The sequence below is a fragment of the Corythoichthys intestinalis genome, chromosome 3 (assembly GCF_030265065.1).
Source record: "Corythoichthys intestinalis isolate RoL2023-P3 chromosome 3, ASM3026506v1, whole genome shotgun sequence".
NCBI classification, from domain to species: domain Eukaryota; kingdom Metazoa; phylum Chordata; class Actinopteri; order Syngnathiformes; family Syngnathidae; genus Corythoichthys; species Corythoichthys intestinalis.
This window is the reverse complement of record NC_080397.1, coordinates 12,194,876-12,220,313: the sequence shown is the minus strand read 5'-3', so window position 1 is coordinate 12,220,313 and position 25,438 is coordinate 12,194,876. Positions and strand designations below refer to the sequence as shown.

Here is a 25,438-nt window from a genome sequence, read left to right as displayed (position 1 = left end):
GTTTTTTTAGGAGCCTGAGAAGATGAGGACGGCCGGATTCTCGAGCCGGAAGGCCGGCTACAAGTTGACCCAGAAGGTGTGGCGCGCTCTTCAATCGAGAAGCAGAGCGTCGGGCTCATCATGGCGGTCGTCAACCCCAACATGGTCGCACGGGCAAGGAGGAACACAGGGACACACAGGGCCAATGTCCTGGAGATGTTCCGGAGGACAAGAGGGACCGGGAGATAGGCCGGCGGTCCTCAAACGGCCATCTCTCCCCAAGGCCCACATGGCGTCCTTTGGAATGTCGCTGTGGGACTCCCTCATGTGCAGGAAGCACAAGAGCACCTGCTGGAGTTCCTGGTGGTCCCTCTTCAACTGTTTTGGTCTGAACTTCTCCAAGGATGTGACTTCAGAAGCGAGGAAGAATAAGGCCTTGCAGTGGCCGGCCAGCAGCAAAAAGAGCAAAGTCAAGGAGGGCAGAAAGGAGACAGTGAGGAACAGGGACTTGTACAAGTCGAGGTGACCAGAAAACGCAAGGCATAGAAAAAGGCTATGTGATTCTTGAAAGACGAGGCTCACATCCTGGTAACACCACATCGATTATTTGCACTGCCTGAATTATAGGACTATCTCATACGCATTTTATATTTATGTTTATTTAGATTTCATACTTGCACGTCACTGTAGAGATTTTAACATATCCTGCTGCTCCACAATTTTATTGTATAACTGTATAATGATAATAAGGGGCTTTTCTCTTCTATAATAAGTTGTGTTTGTATATAGAATTTATTAATAATCTATTTACATATTATTCAAAATTGATTCTGCATGTTTTCCTCAAGTATTAAGTTTCTGATGTTAAATTGAGTGATTTATTAGCTGTTGAAAACTTACAGTAAATTTAAAAAAAAAAAAATTGCCATTTTGGTCATAAAATTATATGATATGTTAAATATTGCTATTGATCCTGAAAATATAGGTGATTATCTCTCCATTTGGTGATTTTTGTGCATCTTGTGTAAAATCTGAGAATTTTATAGCAATTTTAAGTTTTGTTATAGTTACATAAAAAATAATGAGGATTTTATAAGAGAACAACTTTGAATTTTTTTAAAGCTGCTGCTCACGGAGACTCATATATGGCTAAGGTAGGTTCCTGTTTTAGTTTTAGGTCGGTAGCGACTTTGGTTTTGAAAATATTTTGATTTTAAGTTTTTGAAAACAGGTCCCCTATGGATCGGCCCCGTTTCCCGTGTTATGTCAATTATTATGAAGTCTATGGTACGACGTAAAATTTCCTACAATTCTGGAAAGACCCCTGCAGTGTTGTAACTCTCAAGAGCAGTCTTTGTCTCAAGACCACATTTTTGAGGGTTTCGATCCACTCGCAAAAGACATGGTCTTTTCTATAACTCCAAAGTAATATATGCCAAAGATATGTTGGCATGCCTTAGTATGAATATATGGGCAAAGGTGCACGCACTGCACATGTATGTGTTGATGCGTGGAAGGCACCTTGACGAGCGTGCTCTGAATGCCTGATGAGTTCCTTCTCTAATCCAAGCATCCATCTCCTCCTACCTCCCCTGTTTCCCCGCAGCCCATCTCCCTTCCCATCTCCTTCCTCTAAATGGCTTCATTTCATAGAGCGCTGGGAATCCACATGCTTCTCTCCGCCAGCACAGCAATATTGCAGGCGAGCCATTTTTTCTCACTCCCTTCTCCAATGATGTTTTCTTTCATATAAACATGACTGTTTAAAAAGTAATCCCATCCTCATTGGTGATTTATGACATCTATTATCTTGGCACATTAATCATTCGTGCACCATATGCTGATGACGTGGATTCATCCCAGTGAGAAATGAGGAATGAAGCCCGGCCTAATACCGTAGACCTGTGTCACGCAATCACCAATAAGGCAAGCGGTTCAATGTGTTTGTATGTTGCACACACAAACTGTCGTGTAATCAAAAGGTCTTTTTCCAGGTGCAATGGGATGTGAAGGTATTGATTGGAGGTCTTCATGAGAGAGAACACAGATAACGCGTCTAATTGCAAGAATGCATAAGACACCCTAGTGGGAGTCCAAAATGTTTATTTTTCTTCTTAATATTATCACTCTCTTTTTTAAAGCGCTCAATTGCAGCGACATGCTCTGGTGGATTTCAACTCCATTGAAAAACAATGTGTAGTTTGCTCACATTGAATCAGATTGGACCACATTAGTTGTGGGTGGGCTTGCCAGTGTCATCGTGGTCTCCCAGGTTTGTTTTAAAAGTGATTATTCCCAAAAATAGACATTTTCAGGGATCCTTTTTTGTAAAAGCTATTGCAGCAGGATCTCGCTGAAGGCCAATCAGAGGGAAGCACACCAGTATATCATTCGTTCATTGCATAGACTAATCCGAGTAGAGATTTGTGGACTTTGCTCTCTATTGGTGACCGCCATTACTGGGGTGTTAAAGGGTATTACAACACCTGGGGAAATGCTAATATTCCATCATTTATCCATAAACGCATGCCTTCTGGATTCATATCATGCCACTTTGTATAAATATACACATCGCAACACCAAGAAAATGATAGAAATTTGGATCGATTGTCAAGCTAAAACGACCGGCACCCGAGATCCTGGAAATCTAGCATATTGTGTGTGTGACATCACAGCAAGGAAACAACCGGCTCAGTGCTTAGTACTGAATGGCGGTGATGATGGCGGACAATTTTGTTTCTAGTTGCAGCGACGAATCCGACGTAATGAACGTTCTTCTAATGGTGACGAGGAGAGTTATGAACCTTTCTTTGGTGTTTTGGGTTATCAGTTTGAGCCCAAACGAAAGCCAATGCAGCTTAATGAAAGGATCATTGAGGGGAGCAATCACGCTAGCCACGTTTACATGCTGACTTTTATTCATACCGATTCAAATCATTCCGAATGGAAATTTCAGATCAGCTGTTTACATGTCACTTCATCTATTCCGATCCAGCGTTTACATGTGTCTGCCTTTATTCCGAAAGGACGTTTGACAACTGCTGTCTGACATGCGCAGATTAACCAAAACAAAGCGTCACGTTGCAAAACATGGAGCTCGATCGTCAGAGTGCTGCTGTTTTAACTTTAACCCACTTGTTGTGTTTGTGGGGTCGTATCCGCTTTTGCTGTTTTGCTCTTTTGCCTTGTAGTAGCCGGTTTTCCACCGGTTTCTAATCTGGTCAACGCTCCGGTCTATTCCGGCTTCGTGTAACCTCTCGTGAACTTTTTTAAATAGTTCACTGTTCCTCGTTTTACGCCCGTCTAAGCGAGCAATTATATTCAATTCTTTTAAAGTTTGAATTAAATATAATCTTTCCGCCGGACTCCAATTAGGTGCGCTGTGCTTGGAAGCCATGTTGCAAGTGACGTTACTTACGTCACCAAGTGACGTCACCACGTCAGTACGGAGCATGTGCAGAAAGAACGCAACCAGCCACCATTCCGCTTCCCTGTTTACATGATATAATTTTACTTCTAATCGGTTTGGGAAAAGGAATATTCCACCCCTGTGAATCGGAATGAAATTCCATTCGGTTTGGGCCTGTTCATTCCTAATGAGGTGTTTATGTGGAACGCATTTATTCGGTTTGAACAAATATTCCGATTGTAATTGGAATATTTGGCTCCATGTAAACGTGGCAAGTGATGAAACGCCGGCAACAGATCGTGTGGGAAACACCGAATGGTTTGTTTTGCATTTCTTTTTGTGAAGCTGATACACCGTGACCGCAAAATAAAGTAATGTATAGAATAATTATCATTTATTGTGCTATCATAGGTTTTCACTCTGCCAACAGACACAAATATGAATGGGATTAGGAGATGTGTCCAGTCCTATATCCAATGCGTGATGTTTTTTATTATAAAAGAGTACTCACTCTGGCCATTTCGAGCTTGGCTGCTCCGCTCCTTTGGTTAGCCTGGGGTTGTGGGGTGGTCTCATCAGAGCCAGTCATCGTCCCCTTTCTTGATATCTCGGGACATTTAGGTGGCTGCGCGTGTATGGTGGGCACCACATCTGCTTTCAGCAGCAATTTCTTAGCAAAACCTGATTTCATTTGTCCATAGTTCGAATAGCTTTCAGGTGTAAAATGCGCACCACACAAAACCGTGCCGGAGGCTGGGTCTGCAAAATTAGCCCTCTTAGCACGGACGAACTTTACTCATTGTCTGCGTAGTCCAGCTCTTTTTCTCGCGTTCGGGAACTCATGGGTACTACATTGCGACAAATGGCTATTTGTACGCCACATAGCATGACAGATTTGAACCATTTTAGCGATTTTTTGATAAAACACGAAGGCAACTCTCTCGTCGATAAACAACAATGGCACCTGCCTCGACCTTTTGTTTCCTTGTTGTGACGTCTCCGCCTCATTGGCTGTTTCCGGAATACTTTCAGAAATGTTCGTGATTTTAGATCTATTTTCGATAATTGCTCATGAATGTGACTTATTTTTTTTGTTAACTTTATTAATATTTGTTATCTTGCCACATAACGGTTCTATTGATATCTCAAAGCCCCTTAGTATTATAATACCCTTTAACACACCTCCGTAGCAGTCCAGCGTCAGTCAATGCAAACAGTAATGTTAGCTGCTAGGAATGCTAACTCCCTGAAAATAAAAATAAGCAACACCTCATTGGTAGAGCCGCCTGGCCTGATAACCGTCTACGTTTGATGTTTTTTTTCTTTTGTATGTGGAAGGGATTATCATTATTTTTTTTCTAATATATACAGTACCTGTAATATAATTTTACTCAAACCTGAATTAAACACATATTTGAGTGGTATAAGCACATCGAAAAACAATGATTACAAGCAATGTATTTTTAATATGTTTTTAAAAGTGCAAACATAAACCGAGGTGCGTTCAAAGTCCCCTCAGCAATAAGTTTCGCAAATGATCATTCCTAAATATAATGTGAAAATGCAAACAAAATGGACAGAACACAAAAATATTATAAAAATAGTGAGAATAAAGAACACAGAGAAGAACAAGAAAACCAATGATCATTATTTTGAAAATGCTTTTTACTCAAGCGTCACTCAAACTTCTTATCTCCCACATTCTATGTCTTCTGATATCATAATGACAATCCACAGTACCTTGACCAATGAGATGAGCGGGATTATCATTGTTCTGTCAGCTCATTGGTTAGAAAACAGGAGAAGTGGGAGAATGCTTTCATCTACATATTCTTAAAAAGGACAATACTCGTATTCGTTCGTTCTACAGATAAAACACTTTTTTCGATTATCATGATAGTACAGGACAGAGCGTCCTTTGTAAGCTTAATTTGGGATGAGTACTTTTGTTTCTGAATACGGCAATATCCCGTATTTCAGTAGACGGTTGACAATTCTAGCATCTGCTGGCTGTGTCTGCTGCGGGCGGTACACCCTGGCAATGGGGAATGGGGTACTTCCGTTCGTTTTGCTCGGATTAGTCTATATCTTTTTTAGAATCTAAAATCGGAAAATGTATAACGACTTGGTGTTTCATTTCTCGTTTTCAAATCAAAACATGGAAAACAAATAACAGCCTATTTTTCACTGTTTTAATTTTGTTTTGAAATTAAAAATAGAATATGAGAGAATTGAATTATCGCAATGTTGTTCTATTCATTTTTGGTTTGTATCATTTTTTTTTGTGTTGTGAATCAGAAGTTGTTGACTGTATTTTTCTCAAAATGGTCTACCAGCTGATTCCACCGATGGGTGAATCGAGCAGCACGATAGCTAATGTTTTACAGTAATTAATGCTGAACGTTTTTGTCAAGGATGGTAGATGTGTATGTGCTTTTTAAAGAGGGCAAGCGTATCACACTTAGAACTGAAGGTATAATGGTAGTGTCTTGCATTCGTTCAATCTCGTAAACGTTAGCTATCGTGCTGCTCAATTCACCCTTCAACGGAATCACCGGTAAAGACTGACCTTCCTAAGAAAAAAATGGTAACAACCTCGGGTCACAACACATCAAAAATGATACAAACCAAAAACACAAACTAATACAAAACAAATAGAACAAAACTCCCATGATAGTTCCATTCTCTCATATTCTATTTTTGATTTCAAAACGGAATAAAAACAACGAAAAAATAGGCCGTTATTTGTTTTCAGATTTTTTATTTAAAAAAGAGAAATGAAATGACAAGTCGTTTTCGGCTTTGCAATTTCGGTTTCTAAAAAAGATATGGAATGAACAAATTATACACTGAAAGAAAGCGATGTCACATATTTAAAATTGATCCAGTCAGTCATGTTAATAAATTGACTAACACTGATGCCAAAAGACATTCAATCCACTTGAATTGACCCCTCCCAGATCAAACAGATTGGACATGTATTGCAGTCAATGGCAGCCATGTTAACATCTAAGTGCGAAATTTAATTCAAGCATTTCAGTCAAGCAACAATTCAAGCTTCTTGAAGTGGGTTAGTATCGGTAGTATCGGTTTTGGTCACAAACGATCTAAAATATACGTATTTGAATGTAACGGCAAAACATTACGAAAAGATGTGATCGGCAATAAAAGAAAAAATAGATAATTCAGCATCGGAATATTTTTAGTTCAGTGTTAACCACACATGATATTTCCAATTATTCTTCCAAGCAGAACAAGGAGGAAAAATCACGCCTAAGGGACCTTATGATAATCGCTCAGAGACATCTTTATGACACAACCTGTGCGCATAAATGATATACAGTACGTAATACAGGTTTCATTATTTTTAATGCTCTAGAAATAAAGACATCCGTTCAGACTATAATCATATCGGCAAAATAAATCAGGAAAACAACAGGATCAGAAGCTAAAGAAAAAAATTAAGCATGAATTTCCTTTGCCCAAGCTAATCAAGGAGGAAAATGCACGCCAAAGAGACCTAGTATAACACATGTATATTCCACTTGAATGTAACCAATTTGTAACATTTAACCCCGAACCAGCTCATTTAGCACAATGTAAAATTCCCAAAGGTATATATATTGTCTGCCGCCTAAAGTACAGAAGACGGATGAAGTTGTCATTAAAGAAAGACCATGATAATTGAGGATTTTCATCCTTGTTCATGCCTCAGCGGGTGTGTCCACCTTAACCTCTCCTTCTCCCAGTGATCATCTTCATGCCCACCAAATCCCACCATGAATCTTCCCCGCCCTTCCTACTTCTACCTATTCTCTAATCACATCCCCAAGGTGAACCCTGAGCATCCATAATAGAGAGCTCCTGCATCAACGTAACATGTTAGACACTGCAAGCTAATTCAACTATTTCACTGCCAATGACAATGATAGACGTCCAATCATGTGGCTCTAAATGAGTTTATCACTAGTAGATGTCCAATCCATTTGAACTTGGCAACCCTCCCGCTTAAAATCAATTGCACGTCTTTCACTGTCATTGGCAACCATTGAGTTAATTTCATAGATGACCACAGAGCAGCAACATCTCCGACAAAGCAAGGGGCTGTCAGAGGTGCATCTGATCTGTTTGTATAGTCTCAATATTTAATCTCTGCTTCAAAAGTGGTCGTCGAACCACAACATGTATGTCCCGAACAAATATTTTTTTACCTGACTGCCCTGATTTTGAAGATCTGCTAGTAACAACTCATAATCTGATACCTACGAACATGATAGCAATATAAAAGGGTTAGTGCAGTAGTGGTTTCAACCAAGAAAAAAAAAAAATAATAATATTTGTTCTTTCGTATTTTAACACATACATTTTCCGAGCCGCATATCATGGGGGTGTTGGAGCCAAGCCCAGCTAACGATGGGCAGCAGTCGGGGTACACCCTGAATCGGTTGCCATCCAATCGTAGGGCAAAGTATAATTGAGATTTAAGCATGATACCACTGAAGGGTGTTTTTAAGAAGCCTCATAACTCTGGTGAAGTCTCATCCTGCAAAATTTTACAAAAGGATATGGACACCCAAAACGCGTGTCGTCGCGTCCTGCGAGGTATCATTTTTATTTATTTTTTTAAAGGTTGACCGTTGCGCTCTTGCTATATATTTGAATATTGAAAAATCTAGAAAAATGCAATATTTATGCAATATATATTTGAGTGGTTTTTTGGGCCATTTTTTATTGCAAAATTTTTATTTTGCGGATCACTAGGGGTAATGGAAATGCTGCTTCAGTCTTCAGCTTTGAGCACATAAGAAAAATTAACAACCATTGAAATGGAGCTTCCGAGCCGGTGGGGATTGAGAAGACAGTGACGAGAAGCTAAGACATGGGAAGCCCGCGTGAGGCAAATACTGATGTGAGAAGTGTTAAAGCGGCGCAATCTTCTTCTGACTGGAGGATTCCGTCATCTTCATACATGTTCGGCTACATGCTTTGGGGATCAGGGAAAAACTGCTGTTCACGCTGCAGTGAGCCAAGCTGATTAGAAAATATGCATCATTTCACTTAAAAGGGCTGCTATTTGGCTCCCCAAGCCTATTTGCAGGCGTCATATGTTCATAGCGGCAGTCAGGAAAAAATAACATTCTGTGTCGCGTATGAGCCATTGACAGCAATAGACGTCCAATCGGTTCGAAGTGAATGAACGAATGTTAATTCGCTGCCAACCCTCCCAGTTCAAACGGATTAGATGTCTACTACTGATAAACTCATTTAAAACTAACTCATATGGCTGGCAGTGAAGTTCATGTGTGGTAAACGTAAAAAAAGTTATGTTTTCTGTGAAAATAACAATTTTACAGTATGCCAACCTAAAGAAAGGATAGTGGGAGATACATTTTTAAAAAGATGAAACACCCATATGATTATAAACTGTCTTTCTGGCTACTTGATCAGCTTTATTCCACTTATTCTTTTTCCCAAAAGCTCATTCTTAAAATCAAATATATTCCACAAATTCTCTTCTCCTAAGTGACCACTTTGCACTCGTACTTGTTCTTAGTTTCTCTTGTCAAGAAGCCCATGGAATACAGTTGTTGCTCGTGAATATTTAATTTGAATTAAACATATAAGGACTATTCTTCACTCAATTATTCATGGCAAGATGGGAACTATCAGGGCACTTATTGAGAACCCCCACTTGCATAACATCGTACTTTAAGGGAGGGGGGAGAAGGCCCACCTCGTGAATAATTAACAAGATTGAAGACTTTTGGTTTGAAGCTGTAAAGGCAAAAACTGCACTTTATTGGCGTATTTTTAATGGAAACTGATCATTTTGTAAAAGATACAACAAAAGGCACCACTTTTTTTTGCATATATTGGTTAGTTTGTTTATGTTATCTGCATATGTTTCAGCATGTTTTACATATTTCATTAGTGAGGATTAAGCAATAAAGCTAGTGTTATCAAGATGCACCTCAAAGACTGCCGGTCAATCGTCACGTTTTAGTCACATTGAAGGCAAGAGATGTTCAATTATTTTTTGACTGGGATAGTCAACATGGATTGGACATCTATTGCCATCAATGGCAGCAAAGGTTAAAATTAATTTGACATAAAATAATGTAATTGAGCAATTTAAAGGTGGTAAATGTTTTGGTATGATTTATCTTGGTGTCTAATTTTTAACTGATTGATTAAAATTAAGCAGAACAGTGGCAGAGTGGTTAGCATATCCACCTCACAGTTCTGAGATCAAGGGTTCGAGTTTGCATGTTCTCCCCGTGCCTGTGTGGGTTTTCTCTGGGTATTCCGGTTTCCTCCCACATCCCAAAAACATGCGTAGTAGGCTGATAGAACACTCTAAATTGTCCCTAGGTATGAGTGTTTGCACGAATGGTTGATCGTCCCTGTGATTGGCTACAACCGATTCAGGGTGTACCCCGCCTACTGCCCATAGTTATCTGGGATTAGCTCCAGCACCCCTGCGACTCTTGTGAGGATAAGAGGCTGAGAAAATAAATGAATGAATAATTACAATTAATTAATTACAATAAAATTAACGATTTTAAAAATAACACATTTTAACCGCAGGTAACATTCCAAATACCGAACATTTGTCAGTGCACAATTTCATGGTACACAGACTAAATGGACGTGCGCATTAACTTGTCTGATGACTTCTGAAAATAGAGAAATCCAATAAATAAAATAACTAATAACTCAATAACTTATTATTTTATTTATTTAGTTATTGTTTGTTATTTAATTTGTTCCTTCTGTTTTTTTTTTAAAGAAAAAAGTAATCGAGAAATGGATCATCTTCATTCACTATTGTAAGTACAAGGTACAGTATATTATTTGTGAGAGTCAAAATAAATAAAATTTAAAATTAAAATAAAAAAACCCTGTAATTAAAAAAAGGTGGGTTTGTGCAATACCATTAATGTGAATGGAATGAATGAATGAATGGAAAGTCAATTAATTAATTTTTCCAACGTATTTGATTCATTCATCCAATGAAATCCTTTGAATTAAAAAAATGTAGCTTTTTGGAACAAATATCGCCATGCAATTACAATGTACTTAATCGTGATGAATTCATTAGAAAACCTTAATAATACTTCTAAATGTCTCTAAAAATTGAATTTTTAGGCTAACTAACACTAAGACTAACATGGCTCAATGGAAAAATATTACCTCTTGTTACGGAAGAAAGAGGGGAACATACACTATGGGCTGCTCCTCGCAGTTCCCAGCGTTTACTGAGCGTAACATATTTATAGCTTTTCTGCCATTAACCATTGCCGAGCATCTTCCTGGCATGTAATTGACTGAGAAGGACCTCACCTGTATGTGTATGTGTGTATCCCAGCGTGTTCTTCATTCGCCCCTCAGGCCATGAGGTGGTCCGACAGTTTTACGTAAGTATAACTTATTCTTTACTGTATTCTTTGTCTTTTTTTTTTTTTTTTTGCATTATGCACAACTCTTATTTCATGTTTATTGTGCGATAACCTAATTGTAACATGTATTTGTTACATGTTTGGATGAAATTTTATGCTTTATAAAAGATTTATGTCTGATTTTTGGGGGCTTTGGAACATTTACATGGAAAATGCATCCCTACTTACAGAATTTTTTCCAGTTTACGTGACTACTTCCAGAACAAATTAATTTCGTCAGTATAGGTACCACTGGATTACAAAACCTTCCAATTCAATAGACATGTGCAGAGTTGTTTTATACACTGTACTTGCGGTCCACAAGTGTCTTGTGATATGGTTCCACGTTTTGTGTGTGTCATGTGTACTTGGGCCCAAGCAGTACCAAGTTCCAGCCAGCAAATTGCCAACTGCTCTCTGGCTCATAACTGTAATCCATTTAGGCTTTTTGAGACTCTCCATGGTGCTTGGGCAGCATATGTCCCCTGACACAAGCCTGGCTTTTTATACTAGCCAAACTAGAGAGAGGAATGTGTGATTGAATACATTATCAAAAAGACATGCATTCAACATTTTACTCTATTTCGCTTGAGCATTAAAACCAGCGCATCGTAACTTTCATGTAAACAAAATTTACCAAAAAGAATATGAACTAAAACAAGCGTCCGATTAACTGCGGCCTCAATATGGTGTCGTTCTTGCTCTATTTTTTACATTGTAATTACTATCTAGGCCTTTGCAAAGCAAAGCCCCGTATAATAACTGTTTAACTTCACTACTGCAAATTATCTAGGCTCTACAGTCACTCCTGTTGAATGATGCACTCGCTATTGTTCGGCTTTGCTGTATTGTGTTGAGGATATCCATCAGTCGGATGCTAGAGGCCCGCTGGGGTTGTCATCAATCCTCTTACAAAGAGTAAGAAGTGGGCGCGATGCAAGGTTTCCAACCTGCTGCTTTGCATGTGGCTAGCGTGTACAACCAATTCAATGTGCTTCATTTTAATTAGAATACCGTTGAATAATTAAGTGCAAAAAGCTGCTTCTGTGCGCAACTAATTACAGTTGTATTGGCTCGTGCTCACGGATTCAACACATACTACTTAATAAAGAGTAATTAGTCAATAAGTGCTTGCGGCAGCAACACTTCACATATTAACAATACAGATGTTCAGTCTTGAGTTGGAAATCGGGTCCAATAACATCATGTCCAAAGGATTGAAATAAAAAACGGTCAGATATTGTTTATAATGTGTATTGCACATACAGTAGGTTGAGCTAAATTGTAAAATTCAAAATAAATAACAACAAAAAAGACAAATACTGCGCATTAAACTGCAAAACACACCTCACTTTTTGCTGCCGAAAATCTGCTAGTTAAATGCCAATATAAATGGAAGACGTCATTAACATTAACGTCTACTCTATTTGCAGTGGTTAAAGTGGGATTTGACAGGAAGGGGAATCCTAAAATTGGGGTTACGGAACTGTACGTAAAATTAGGTACATGTATTCTCAAAAGCAAAATAGAGGCCGGATTAACAGGAAAAACACATCTGACATGCCTAACTAACACGAACACCCAAACAAACAGACAGAAAACTAACAGCGTAAGACAGTGAGTTAGACAAAGGCTAAAGTGAAAACCAAACCTTTATACCGTATTTTTCACACTGTAAATCACAGTTTTTTTCTCATAGTTTAGCCATGGGTGCGAATTGTGTGTGAGATTATTGAACGAACACTGGGTAACTTTTTAGTTTTGGTCGATTTTAGCGACACCGGTGTACAAAAGCGGTAGTTTTTTTGCCATAAGGAAGACTACGTTTCCCATGAGGACCAGCACACACTCACACAGTGTCGTAACAGCGGTTGTGTTAAGGATGAATACCGTAATTTTCTCACTATAAGGCGCAGCTGACCTAAGCCGCCACCCACCAAATTTGACACGAAAATGGCATTTCTTCATAGATAAGCCGCACTGGACTATAAGCCGCAGATGTCCTCACTGTATTATGGGATATTTACACCAAAAGATATTAACCAATAATACTATTTGACAGTGCCATCATACCATACCACTGTCATAAGACCAAATGAACCACCATGAAGTTTTGAAGTATTTGGCTGCAAAGCTACATTGCTTCTATAAGCTGTATTTGGCCATCACTGCTCCCTTGGGGGAGACAGTCAACCTCTGCTGCCACCTGCTGTTAACACTTTTATTTCCCAACATGCCTCCAAGCATGCATTGCAGCGCTGCAGATGTAAAAAAACAACCTTCTATCCCTGGTAGCCTCCCATTTTTTCCTCCTTGTTTTCTCTTTTGTTGCTCTTCCATCTTTGCAGAATTCGCGCAACAGCGTTCCTATCAACTTCCGTCTTCATAATGAAAGGGGGAAGTGACGATTGCCGTAAAACAATCAGCACATTTGTAGTTTTTTTGTGTGGCAAGGTTCCAGCCACTCTCCTCAAAGCTATACAGACCCCGTCAAGATATAAAAGAGGTGTCATTCAACTAGTTATCAGTCGACATATCTTTACAAATGTTATGAAAATATTTCATAGAGGTTGAAAAGTTACCTAGTGTTGCTTTAACACATTATTATATCATTTCACATGTTATTTTCACACGAAACAGCAAGAGGGCGCTGAAGGCCTTAGTTGCAGCATTGGCGGTAACTTATAAAATATTTATAAAAGAACTGAAAAGGGCTAAACAAAAAGAAAATCAGTCATGTAACGTTAGCATACTGTACACTCACTCAGCCTGTTGTTCTCTATTATAATTTGTTTATCAATTACCATTCAAGATGAGATGTCTGTTCGGTGTTGGATTTTATCAAAAAAAAAAAAAAATTCGACTTATACTCAGGTGTGACATAAGGCATATAATGTAAAGCAACTAGCCATTTTAAAATTGAAATTCTTCTTCTTGCGCTGATGCATTATTGAATAGTACAGAACATCTTAATCTAAGTAAATTTGCAGTTATCCACTTTCTTTGGCTCAATCACTGGTGGTTTGACTGACTCGGGAGATGCCTTGTGTTAAAGAAGGCGGGGCCAGCAGAAGGTGATGCTGCGCTTACATATGAGAGAGCAATGCAGACTGCATGCGAAAATGATATCTAATCCGCGGCGCACGAATGGAACAATAAAATATCAGGTTTACAGTATATTGAAAGATATGAAAATTTGGGGATTTTTGGGGTGGCGGTAAGTAAATGAGACACACTCCAGACACACTCATGTTAAATACATTTTAACCCATGTTAAAATCTCTCATTAAAATTTTGTTTTCAAAATTAAAAGGTAGTCATGTCCCCTTGTTGTACTGCAGTTATGTTTGTGGTGAGATATTTTGATTTTCCTTGCCGTGGCACTGAAAGAATTTGCACAAATGCGCATGCAGGTGACGCGCCAAGCACTGAATAGTCCTACACATGGCATATTTTCACACTTGCTATTAACTAGCATGACTGTCAGAGGCTGATTTTATGTGACTGACACTGCTCCGAAGGGACTACAGCTGAGAGATGAATGCGCGTGATGAGTGCACTCAACAGGATGTACGTCTTACCATGAACTCTGTTTAAACCCACACCGTGCAGTCAATTTGATCTCTCGCAGTTCATATACTGTGTAAGTGGGCTGGCAGTGAATGATCATGCGTCAGTGCTATTGACGGCGAAAGAGATGTAAAAGGAAAAAAAAATCTTTTATTCTTTAAAATAAATTTTTTGGTCATGTCTCAGGCATGTTTTAGTCTAAGATAGTGTGGTCTTGAGCACAACACTAAAAAATAGAGGTGTGACAATATATCGAAATGGTGATACTGTATATTGCGATACTTTGTAGGCCAAAAGATTATCGGTATGCTCCCACCAAGAATCGATATATCGTTATAAAAAGGTATCACTGTTTAAAAAAAAACAACAAAAACGGGTTGCTACCAAAATCTTCCAAAAGAATAGTGTCTACGTTAGGTCACTGGCTGCCACTGACAGTGTAGGTGCACCATCCGCTTTTTTTCCTTTGCTTGCTTGCTTTTGACATCAGCACTGATCTTGTATGTTCCTTTCTTTAAATAATGAACATTTTCTTCATATAAATCACCCATTATGGACACAATAGAAAAACCAACCTGAACACTTTTGCTGCATTTGAGGAAGGTGGGAAGTCACACTTATCCCACTTGGATGGTCCCAGTTGTGACCTCAAAGCTTTCCAGGCGAATGTAAACAACAAAGTTGGTTGATAGCGACAATTAGTTGTTTTTTGTTTTGGCCATTTAAAGACATTTTGACCTCCAGCAAACCTGCCTTTTCATAAGCGATCGAAAAGTGGAGGAAAAATTAAGGTTGAGATAAATTGCACACACTGTAACTGCCTTCTTTAGTTACATCCTTGCTGAAAGGCAATGTTAAAAATATCAATTCATAAAGCTAATAAAGCAAAAAGCAAACTTAATTAAACTTCATTATTGTGTCGTCAATACGTTGCATTGAGCGCCATTTTGTCGAGTGACATCAGATTAAAGTAACTCATGAAGTGGCACTTTGTTGCCCCCGACTTCGTGATCAGTGTTGTTAATCTTACTTTTAAATAGTAATTAATTACAGTTACAAATTACTTCTCCCAAAATGTAATTGAGTTAGTAACTCAGTTACCTGAATGTAAGAGTAATTAGTTACTTGGAAAAGTAACTGGTGTTAACTGTCATGTTTTTTTTTTTTTTTATTTCCCCCCCAAAAAAACAAAAAACATAGTAACCTTTGCTGTGTTTGGAAGTCATTTAATGTTATGAATCAACCATAAAAGTTGTTAAAATTGCTCCCATTATTGCATTAGTTCCCTTCTGTCTACTTTCAACATGTGGACGTTTTAAAACTGTTTCATCATTTAAAGATAGATTCAAATCAAGATTTTGCCGATTTAGGAGTACAGTATTCTGGATAAAAAGTTACTTAGGTTCGCTAGGAAGGTTCTCTTCAACAGAGCCTTCCTGAGAAGTTCTACTGCTTTTAAGATGGCGGCTGTTTACTAACGCCGGCGAGTCTATCATTTCACATCTAGTTCTCTATACATGTGATATCTACTGTAACATCATGTGGGCGTAGTTTATAGGCTATCGGCTACAGTCAGGTATTATTGGCGCCACCTCGTTTGCAACAGCGTCTCCTCCCCACTCCCGCTCTGCTTTCTCGTCTCCGTGAGTCCATGTCTCTGACTTTTCGCGTCATTCAAACAATGTAGCAACGCTTAGTAACGGACGCCTTTACATCCTCAGTAACTGTAACGGTGTTGCCAAGATGAGAAAAGTAATTAATTAGATCACTCCCTCCTGAAAAAAATAACGCTGTTAGTAATGCCATTATACTCTAACGCTGTTACCAACAACACTGTTGGTGACTAGAATCCCCCAGTTTCGAGTGGCATTCCAATTATACTGTATTTTTCCTGGTCGGAGGTGGGAAAAGTCTGATTTCCCACATTCCCCGAATGCTACTCGAGCATTCAGCCATCAGCAGGCGCAGGCCCCCCGAGCAGATTGTGCTCTCCAAGCGGATAGTGCACCTACAACGGCGCTAGACATCCAATTAGTTTTGACTGTATTGGACTTCTAGCTTTGTCAATTGCATTGAAATCAGAGCATTCGCAGTCACTATTTTGGGCATTTACAGGTCACTCATGTTAATTTTAGGGCATTTACAGGTTACTTCCAGTTGATTTTGAGTCACTTCCTATTAAATTTGGGGACATTCTTGCGTCACTTCCATTTCAGCTACCCAAAATCAACAAGAAGTGACCCATAAATGCCCCAAATAGAAAAGGAAGTCAGTGACCGAAAATCAACAGGAAAGGACGTGAAATGCCCCCAAAATGTACTCCTTGCCTGGCATTGCCTGCCACTAAGGGCATTGGTTCATATGCTGCCATGTCTCCCAGTTTAAGCGGATTGGACGTCTACTAGGGATAAACTCATTCAAATTCACGGAAGAAGGACGAAAATAGCTTGTTTTTCTGTTATCGATAATTGCTGTATCGCCATATCGTGAGATCGTTATCGTGAGCCTTTTATCGCAAATCGTATCATGTCATGAGGTACCCAGAGGTTCCCTACCTTACTAGCAAACACTCACCAGTTCCTTTTTCTTCATGCACTCCATTAGAATGATGAACAGATGTTGTGCCTGTGTGCGGCTGTAGGTGAAGGTTTTCTGGATGGTCACCAGCAACTGGTCTCTCAGAGACTCATTAATTATGCTGAAAGAGGAAAGAAAGAAAAGAGGAGAGATAAGAAAGTAAAACTGAATGGGAACTGGACACAGTGAGAAACTAATAAAAACAATTATATAAGCCACATCTCCTGAGAAACATTATTAAAGTAATGTGTTTGCATATTTTGCAGTTACAATTTTAATTAGCTGCAAATGTTTTTATTTCAATTACCTGTTTTCCCAAAATGCACTATTTGCCTTGACCTGGATGACAGTTTTCAACTGCTGAGAAAATCTATTCGCTCGTCCTCTACGATTGACGACAACGGACTTCTAGTGTAAATCAATTGGACGTCCATCGCCGTCAATTGGAACAAATCCGATCTCAGTAAATATTTCATTTTTGCAGTTCTCGACGAAAACCTGTTTATCTTAGTAATTATTCAAGATAAAATATTTGCACACATAAACATAAGCAGAAAATGCCATTTCTGGAGAATTTGCGATGGTAACTTTGCTGTGATGTTTGGTTTATCGAGTCGCTGCCTGATGATTTTGGAGCTTTTCAGGTTCACTTCCCTATTAAGTCACCAACTGTTGATAAGGGCAGATTTCGGGATCACTTTCTGTTGATTTAGGGGCATTCTGGGGTCACTTCCTGTACATATCGGGTCTCTTCCTATTGATTTGGGGGTATTTTAGGGTCGCTTCCTGTTCATATTGGGTATTTCCTGTTGATTGGGGGGCATTTTGGAATCAATTCTTGTTGATATCTGGACACTTAAGTTGGAAATCAATAGGAGTGAACGGAGGTTTTTGTGCCATTGAAATGAATGGGAAACTTTGCCCTTTAGAAATGGATGGGTATGTTTTTGGCAAATTTTGGCCGAACTGTACGTTTTTAGCAAAAACTAAATCCAGCTTTTGTACCCCTGAGGATCCTGATTTTTTTTTTTTTTGTATAAATGATGTAATTTGGACAAAAAGGATAGGACAAATAACGTTTTGAAATTCCACTTCTTTTTTTCTAAAAAAAAAAACACATTATTGGTGTAAACGGTCAAACTGTCAAAGCTGTCAAACGAAAGCGAGCCTGCATTGTATGAGAATTCTGTTCGTTTTGCTGTATGAACAGGGTCTGTGGGTCAAATGGTTTTGGCTTGGCGGCGCTGAAGAAACGCTATTGAAAAAAAAGGGGGAATATTATAAATGGTAGCTTTTTCATTTCATGCAAAGCTACCATCAAAACTGAGTTGAGGGTGTTAAGGCGCATTAGTCATGCAGAAGTGCTACTGATCCAAACGTTTTTCTTTGAGCGCATACCCTCCTTCCTCAGAGTATTTGTGACCAAATGCCAAAATGTCAGAGGCTCTGCCGCTGCCGTCACACACCACTACAGGGACCGGTGGTGTGTCCCTGAGGTATTCCAGCACGATGGAGATCACATTTGGGCCTCCTTCCACAATGAGAGCCACCACTGGCACACCCTGACCAATTCCTGACAACAACGACAAGTAGAAGAAAAATCAATGACGAAAGTGACATGACAGGAAAATACAACACATTTATTTCTATTACGACTTTGGATTTTTAAAAAAAATAAATATTTGCGTAATCAATTAATCACTGACTGATAATGTTTTTATTTAAGAAAATAGAGACAAGTTGTATTTTTTTTTTTATATATTTAAAAAAAAAATGAAACAGAATACATTAAAAAATGAATGAAAAAGAAAATATTTGCTTCTTTGTCCTTTTTTGTAAAAATGTAATATTATGAAATGTAAAAAATAATCAAAAAATAGCATATTTAATATTGAAAAGCTTTAAAAAAAAAAAAAAAAGAAAAAGAAAAATAAAGGCTTTTGGACCATTTAGAGCAGACCAGTCCAAAATCCAGCCCGGGGGCCAAATGCGGCCCGTGGTGAAATTTCATCCGGCCCCCAACCTCTGTCATAAAATCAGTAATGTCTGGCCCACACACAGACTTAATAAATTGGTCAGCAGTACTGCTACCGGCATATGAAGTAGGAGTGGGAACCTCTTGGTATCTCACGATACGATGCGATTTGTGATACAAGCTCACGATAAAGATGATCTGACGATATGGCGATACAACGATTAACGATACATTGGTCAGGAAATCATTCTAGGATATTCTGCAAACAACTAATAAACAGACAAACAAGCCTCTGCTGTGAATTGAAATGAGTTTATCACTAGTAGACGTCCAATCCATTTGAACTGGGAGGGTGGCAGCGAATGAACATTTGTTCATTCGCTCCCATCCCTCCCACTTCAAACGGATTGAACGTCTATGACCGTCAGTGTCAGCCAATGCCACGCAATGAGGAAATTTTGGGCTATTTAAGGTCATTTACCTGTTCATTTTCAGTGACTTCCTGTTGATTTGGGGGTATTTTACGGGTCACTTCCTGTTTATTTTGAGTTACAGAACAGGAGGTGACCTAGGAATCACCCAAATGAATAGGCAGTTACTCAAACTCAACAGGAAATGATCTGTAAATGCCCTGAAAATCAGACAGAATGACAGTGAATGCTCTGGTTTCGAATGAATGAACGTTCCCAGTCTAAATGGATTCGGCGTCGTGCACCGTCAATGCAGCCTTAGAGTTAACTGAGACACTATTATGGTGGAAGATTTTGGTAGCAACTTGTTGGTTCCTTTTTATTTTTATTTTTTTTTAGACATCGACACCTTTTTAAAACAATATCTCGATTCTTGGCAGGAGCATATCGATAACCTTTCAGTATCACGATATATCACCATTTCGATATTTTGTCACACCCCTAATATGAAGGAGCTTACGAACTAAATTCTGCTCCTCATTTACCCACTAAAAGACCGCAGCCTCTAAGCAACATTACCCCGTGTGACCCTTTACTTCCAATTTTCTAAAATGGCGACAATCAACAAAAAATAAAAAAAAGTTGACTGCGACGGCAGACGCTTCAAGGATAGGTGGAAATTGGACTATTTCTTCACTAAAATGCGCAACAACTGTGTCTGCCTCATTTGCAAAGAGACAGTCGCTGTTTTTAAAGAGTTCAATGTGAGGCGATATTCTCATACAAGACACGCTGACATGTATGATGAGATTACAGGGAAGATACGCAGCGAGAAATTGAAGCAACTTGAAGCTAGTTTAATGTCACAGTAGCAGTATTTCGCAAGAGCTCAAGACTCGAAAGAGAACGCCACAAAGGCTAGTTGCGATATTGTTGAAATTATTAATAAAAAAGAATAATAAAGCAAATGTAACACACAGAACGGCTTGCTAAAATTTGCTTAAATATATTGTTCTAGTAAAGGACGTCAGCCAAGGTCGGCCCCCTACATTTTTACCACACCAAATCTGGCCCCATTTGCAAAAAGTTTACACACCCCTGATTTAGAGGCTATCAAAATAATTGTCAATTCAATTCATAATAGATTAGTTGCTGATTAGTCGACCAATGGCAGATGTCCTACTAAACTTCAGAAAGAGTAGTTGAACCTTCAGCTAATGTGGAACCGCCCTGCAAGTCATCGAACTTATGCTGTACAGTGGTACCTCTATTCACGAACGTCTCTACAAACAGAATTTTCAGGTTTCGACATGCCTCAACAGGAAAATATTGCCTCTTGTTACCAAAGAAATTTTAGGATACGAGAGGCAAATATACAGTATGGGCTGCTACTCGCAGTTTGTAGAGCTTACTGAACGTCACATACTGATAGCTGCTCTGCCATTGGTTATTGCCTAGCATCTTCCTGGCATCCCATTGGCTGAGAGGGACTTCTACTGTACTGTATGTGTATAGTGTGTATGTGTGTTTCCCAGCGTCCTCCTCACTCACCTATTCAGCCATGAGGTGTTCCGACAGCTTTACGTAAGTGTATTAACTGGTATTCTTTACTAAATTCTTTAATTTTTACATTATTCACAACTCTCATTTTATGTTAATTCTGAAATAATGTAATTGTTACATGTATTTGTTTCACATTTTGATGCATATTTATGCTTTATGAAAGATTTATGTCAGGATTTTGGGGGCTTGGAACGGATTAGGGCATTTACATGAAAAAAAAGTGTCTCGACTTAAGCAATTTTCAGTTCATGAAACTATTTCTAGAAACAATTATGTAAGTAGGGGTACCACTGTATGTTGTGCTGTACAAAATAAGGTTGCAAACAAATTACATTTGAATATTTTGATTTACATAAATAAAGTTATAATATTAAAACTAAAATCCTGGAAATTCCACTAATTGCAGTTTCAATAGTAACCAATGTGATACATTAGAACTGTTCAGATCATAGGGTTATAGTGACTTTGGAGCGACTTATGTGTGAAATTATTAACACATTATTATATTATTTCACAGGTTATTTTCACACTAAACCGCAAGAGGGTGCTGAAGGCCTGTGTTTCAACATTGTAGGTAACTTATAAAAACAACTGAGAAAGGCTGAACAAAATGGCACCGAAAACAAAATCATAAGTATGTTCTTCATGGTATAGTTATCATAATAACTTTTAATAGCTGCAGTGTTTCACGCTAACATACTTGGCACATTCTCAGTTAGTTTGTTATGCATCATGTATCGTTAGCATACCGTACATTTATTCAGCTTGCTGTTCTCTATTATAATTTTATTTTAAATTGCCTTTCAAGATGACATGTCTGTTGTTGGTGTTGGATTTTATCAAATAAATTTCCCCCAAAAAATGCAACCTGTACTCCGGTGCTACTTATATTTGTTTTTTTTCCTCTTCATTGCACATTTTTGGGCCGGTGCAACTTATATTCAGGTGTGACTTATAGTCCAAAAAGTCTGGCTCATCAAATTCAATGAGATATCTGGAATCTATATGGTTACTGAAAGGGAGTATGTTTGGTCTCAACATTGGTAGGGACAATATAATAGCATAACCTGCATCTACACTTTTTGCTCGGAAGGGCTACATTTCTCATGAGTATGAACCTAATTAATTGATATGCTAAATCAAAGGTGCTCATTACATCTATCACGAGCAACCAGTCGATCGCAACGCTAGTGTGGGTAGCTCGCAGCAAACATTTTTTTTTTTTTTTTTTTAAATGTACACAGTTAATTGTGACTCTGTTGTGTGTATATTGTGTTGTGTGAGCAACATATGATGTTATGCAGCACCCCTCTCTCTCTAAGCTGCTTCTTGCTCGCATTTTTCTAGTTCTATAGTTTCCAGCATGGTTCACTACATTTCTCACAGTTTAATCAACGTTAACAGTAGAAAACACAAACAGAAGGACACTTCTCTCGAAGCAGGTTCCTACTAGAGTTTTGCAGGTTAGCGAGTTCACACAGTTTAATGTTATGCTAACTCTGATGCAGGTCGTACTTTCAGTAGAAAAATTATTCCACAACATGAGCTTCTTTTAAATCACTTACAGTGGCTGCTGCTTTCTAATATCCCTCCTCTTTGAAGGAGGTTGCATATTGTCGACATGAATGTCTGTCGGGGTTGTGGGAGTGTGAGCGTGCGGGGGTGTCTCTGGGGTGGGTCAAGTCATCAGCCAATCAAATGTGCGTTTGGGGGTGGGGGTGGACCGGCACATTCAGCAAGTGAAAAGGAGAAAATCTAAGTTCGAACGAAAATGACAATAATTCACTTAATAATGGTAGGGTCAATTCTATCCTTACAACATATGAGAATACAATCTAAATGACCTACTGTATATACATTGGGGAGAACAAGTATTTGATCGACTGCCAATTTTGCTGGTTTTCCCACTTGCAAGCCATGTAGAGGTCTATAATTTGTATTATAAGTTCTCTTCAACTGTAAGGGACGGAATCTAATATAAAAATCCAGAAAATCACATTGTATAATTTGTAAATAATAAATTTGTATTTAACTGCATGAAATAAGAATTTGATACATTACCAACTAGTAAATATTTCGGCTCTTAGTTCTTTTTTAAGAACCCCTCCTATTCTCCACTCATTACCAGAAGTAACTGCACCTGTTTGAACTTGTTACCTGTATAAAAGACAACTGTTCACATGCTCAAACAAACAAACTCCAACTTCTCCACAATGGCCAAGACCAAAGAGCTGTGTAAGGATATCAGGGATAAAATAATAGACCTGCACAAGGCTGGGATGGGCTACAGGAAAATAAGCAAGCGGCTTGGTGAGAAGGTAACAACTGTTGGAGCGATTATTAGAAAATGGAAGAAGTTCAAGTTGACGGTCAATCTGCCTCGTTCTGGGGCTCCATGCAACATCTCACCTCGTGGGGCATCACTGATCATGAGGAAGGTGAGGGATCAGCCCAGAACTACACGGCAGGACCTGGTCAATGACCTGAAGAGAGCTGGAACCACAGTCTCGAAGAAAACCATCGGAAACACAATCCGCCGTCATGGATTAAAATCCTACAGCACACGCAAGGTCCCGCTGCTTAAGCCAGTGCATGTCCAGACACGTCTGAAGTTTGCCAGTGACCATCTGGATGATCCAGAGGAGCAATGGGAGAAGGTCATGTGGTCGGATGAGACCAAAATTGAACTTTTTGGTCTAAACTCGGCTTGTTGTGTGTGAAGGAAAAAGAAGGATGAGTACAACCCCAAGAACACCACCCTAACCGTGAAACAGGGAGGAGGAAACATCATTTTTTGGGGCTGCTTCTCTGCCAAGGGTACAGGACGACTGCACCGTATTGAGGGGAGGATGGATGGGGCTATGTATCGCCAGATCTTGGCTGACAACCTCCTTCCTTCAGTGAGAGCCCTGAAGATTGTCATATTTGTGTGTGTTCTCAGTTCTTTTTTCTTTATGCAGCACCTGATTGAGCCAGATTGGCGGGGTAACACGACACACCTGTGCTTGATTAGGAAAGCTCAGTATTTAAGGAAGCCTGTCACCATCTCCAAGTGTCGGACTATTGCTTGCTATTTGCCTTGCTTACCGCCTGTGTGTTCATCGTCATCCTTCGAGCTTCCCGACGTTCTACGGTCGTATTCTGGTTTGGTTATCTTTACTTTAGTGCTCTTTTGAACTTTGTAGTTAGATTCTTGTACTCTGTTATATTCATGCATTCTAGCGTTCTCTTTTAGTTGTACTTGTTAAACTCGCGTTTGTTAGCGGGCTCTCTTAGTTGTACTTGTTAAACTCGCGTTTGTTAGCGTGCTCCCTTTGTTGTACTTGTTAAACTCGCGTTTGTTAGCGTGCTCCCTTTGTTGTACTTATTAAATACAAACATTCACTCTACTGATCTCCTGGTCTGTGTTTTGGATCCACATTAATGGCTTGCCGTTCATAACAAAGATGGGTCGTGGCTGGGTCTTCCAGCATGACAACGACCCAAAGCACACAGCCAAGGCAACTGAAGAGTGGCTCCGTGAGAAGCATCTTAAGGTCCTGGAGTAGCCGAGCCAGTCACCAGATCTGAACCTGATAGAAAATCTATGGAGGGAGCTGAAAGTCCGTGTTGCCCGGCAGCAGCCCGAAACCTGAAGGCTCTGGAGAAGATCTGCATGGAGGAGTGGGCAGAAATCCCTGCTTCAGTGTGTGCAAACCTTGTCAAGGACTACATGAAACGTTTGGTATCTGTAATAGCAAACAAAGGTTTCTGTACCAAATATTAAGTTTGATTTTTGTGATGTATCAAATACTTATTTAATGCAATTAAATGCAAATTTATTATTTAAAAATCATACAACGTGATTTTCTGTTTTTTTGTATTAGATTCCGTCCCTCACAGTTGAAGAGAACTTATGATACAAATTACAGACCTCTACATGCTTTGCAAGTGGGAAAACCAGCAAAATCGGCAGTGTATCAAATACTTGTTCTCCCCACTATAACTGAACTCATTATATCATGCATATAAGGTTGCTTCATAGTTGGTGGGGACAATTGGAGCATCCTGAAAAGAAAAAGAAGATTCACAAATGCACATGACTTTGACATGTGCTGTCACATGGTAAGATGGCGTCTGTGAGAAAAACCGACAAAGAAAATACATGGATAATTAGTTATTTCTCATAAAGATACTGTATTTACGCAATATATTTGAAACCAAAGGTTGTCACTTAAATATCGATAATATTGCCCAGCTGTAGTTAGCAGGACTAGGACTTTTTATTTTTTACAGTGTAATTAATCGATCTGGATCAGTATACTGATATGTGGAGCACAAGTCGAAAATGTTAAATGTTTTAGCAACAAAATTATCAAAACATCAAAATTGCTTCGTATTCTGTGTACGGTTGGGGTTTTGGGTTAAAACACAGTAAATCCCTTGAAGGACGCAAAGGCCATGACGGCTGAATTTTCTTAGCCTATTTAATGGTCTCGGTCCAATCCTTTCCCTAAACCTGTCACCCCTCTTGTCC

At 39.0% G+C, this 25,438-nt stretch overlaps 1 protein-coding gene across 21 annotated transcripts in view; it reads right to left on the bottom strand.

Moving 5' to 3' along the window:
• trpm3 (transient receptor potential cation channel, subfamily M, member 3) overlaps positions 1-25,438 on the bottom strand; it is a 286,085-nt gene that overhangs the window by 86,496 nt on the left and 174,151 nt on the right. For all 21 annotated transcript variants that reach the window (XM_057832851.1, XM_057832860.1, XM_057832857.1 and 18 more), the window contains exons 7-8: positions 18,373-18,547; positions 16,972-17,095 (exon numbers count right to left, since the gene is read on the bottom strand). In XM_057832851.1, coding sequence (XP_057688834.1) covers positions 16,972-17,095; positions 18,373-18,547 — 299 coding nt within the window. The remainder of the gene's footprint in view (positions 1-16,971; positions 17,096-18,372; positions 18,548-25,438) is intronic.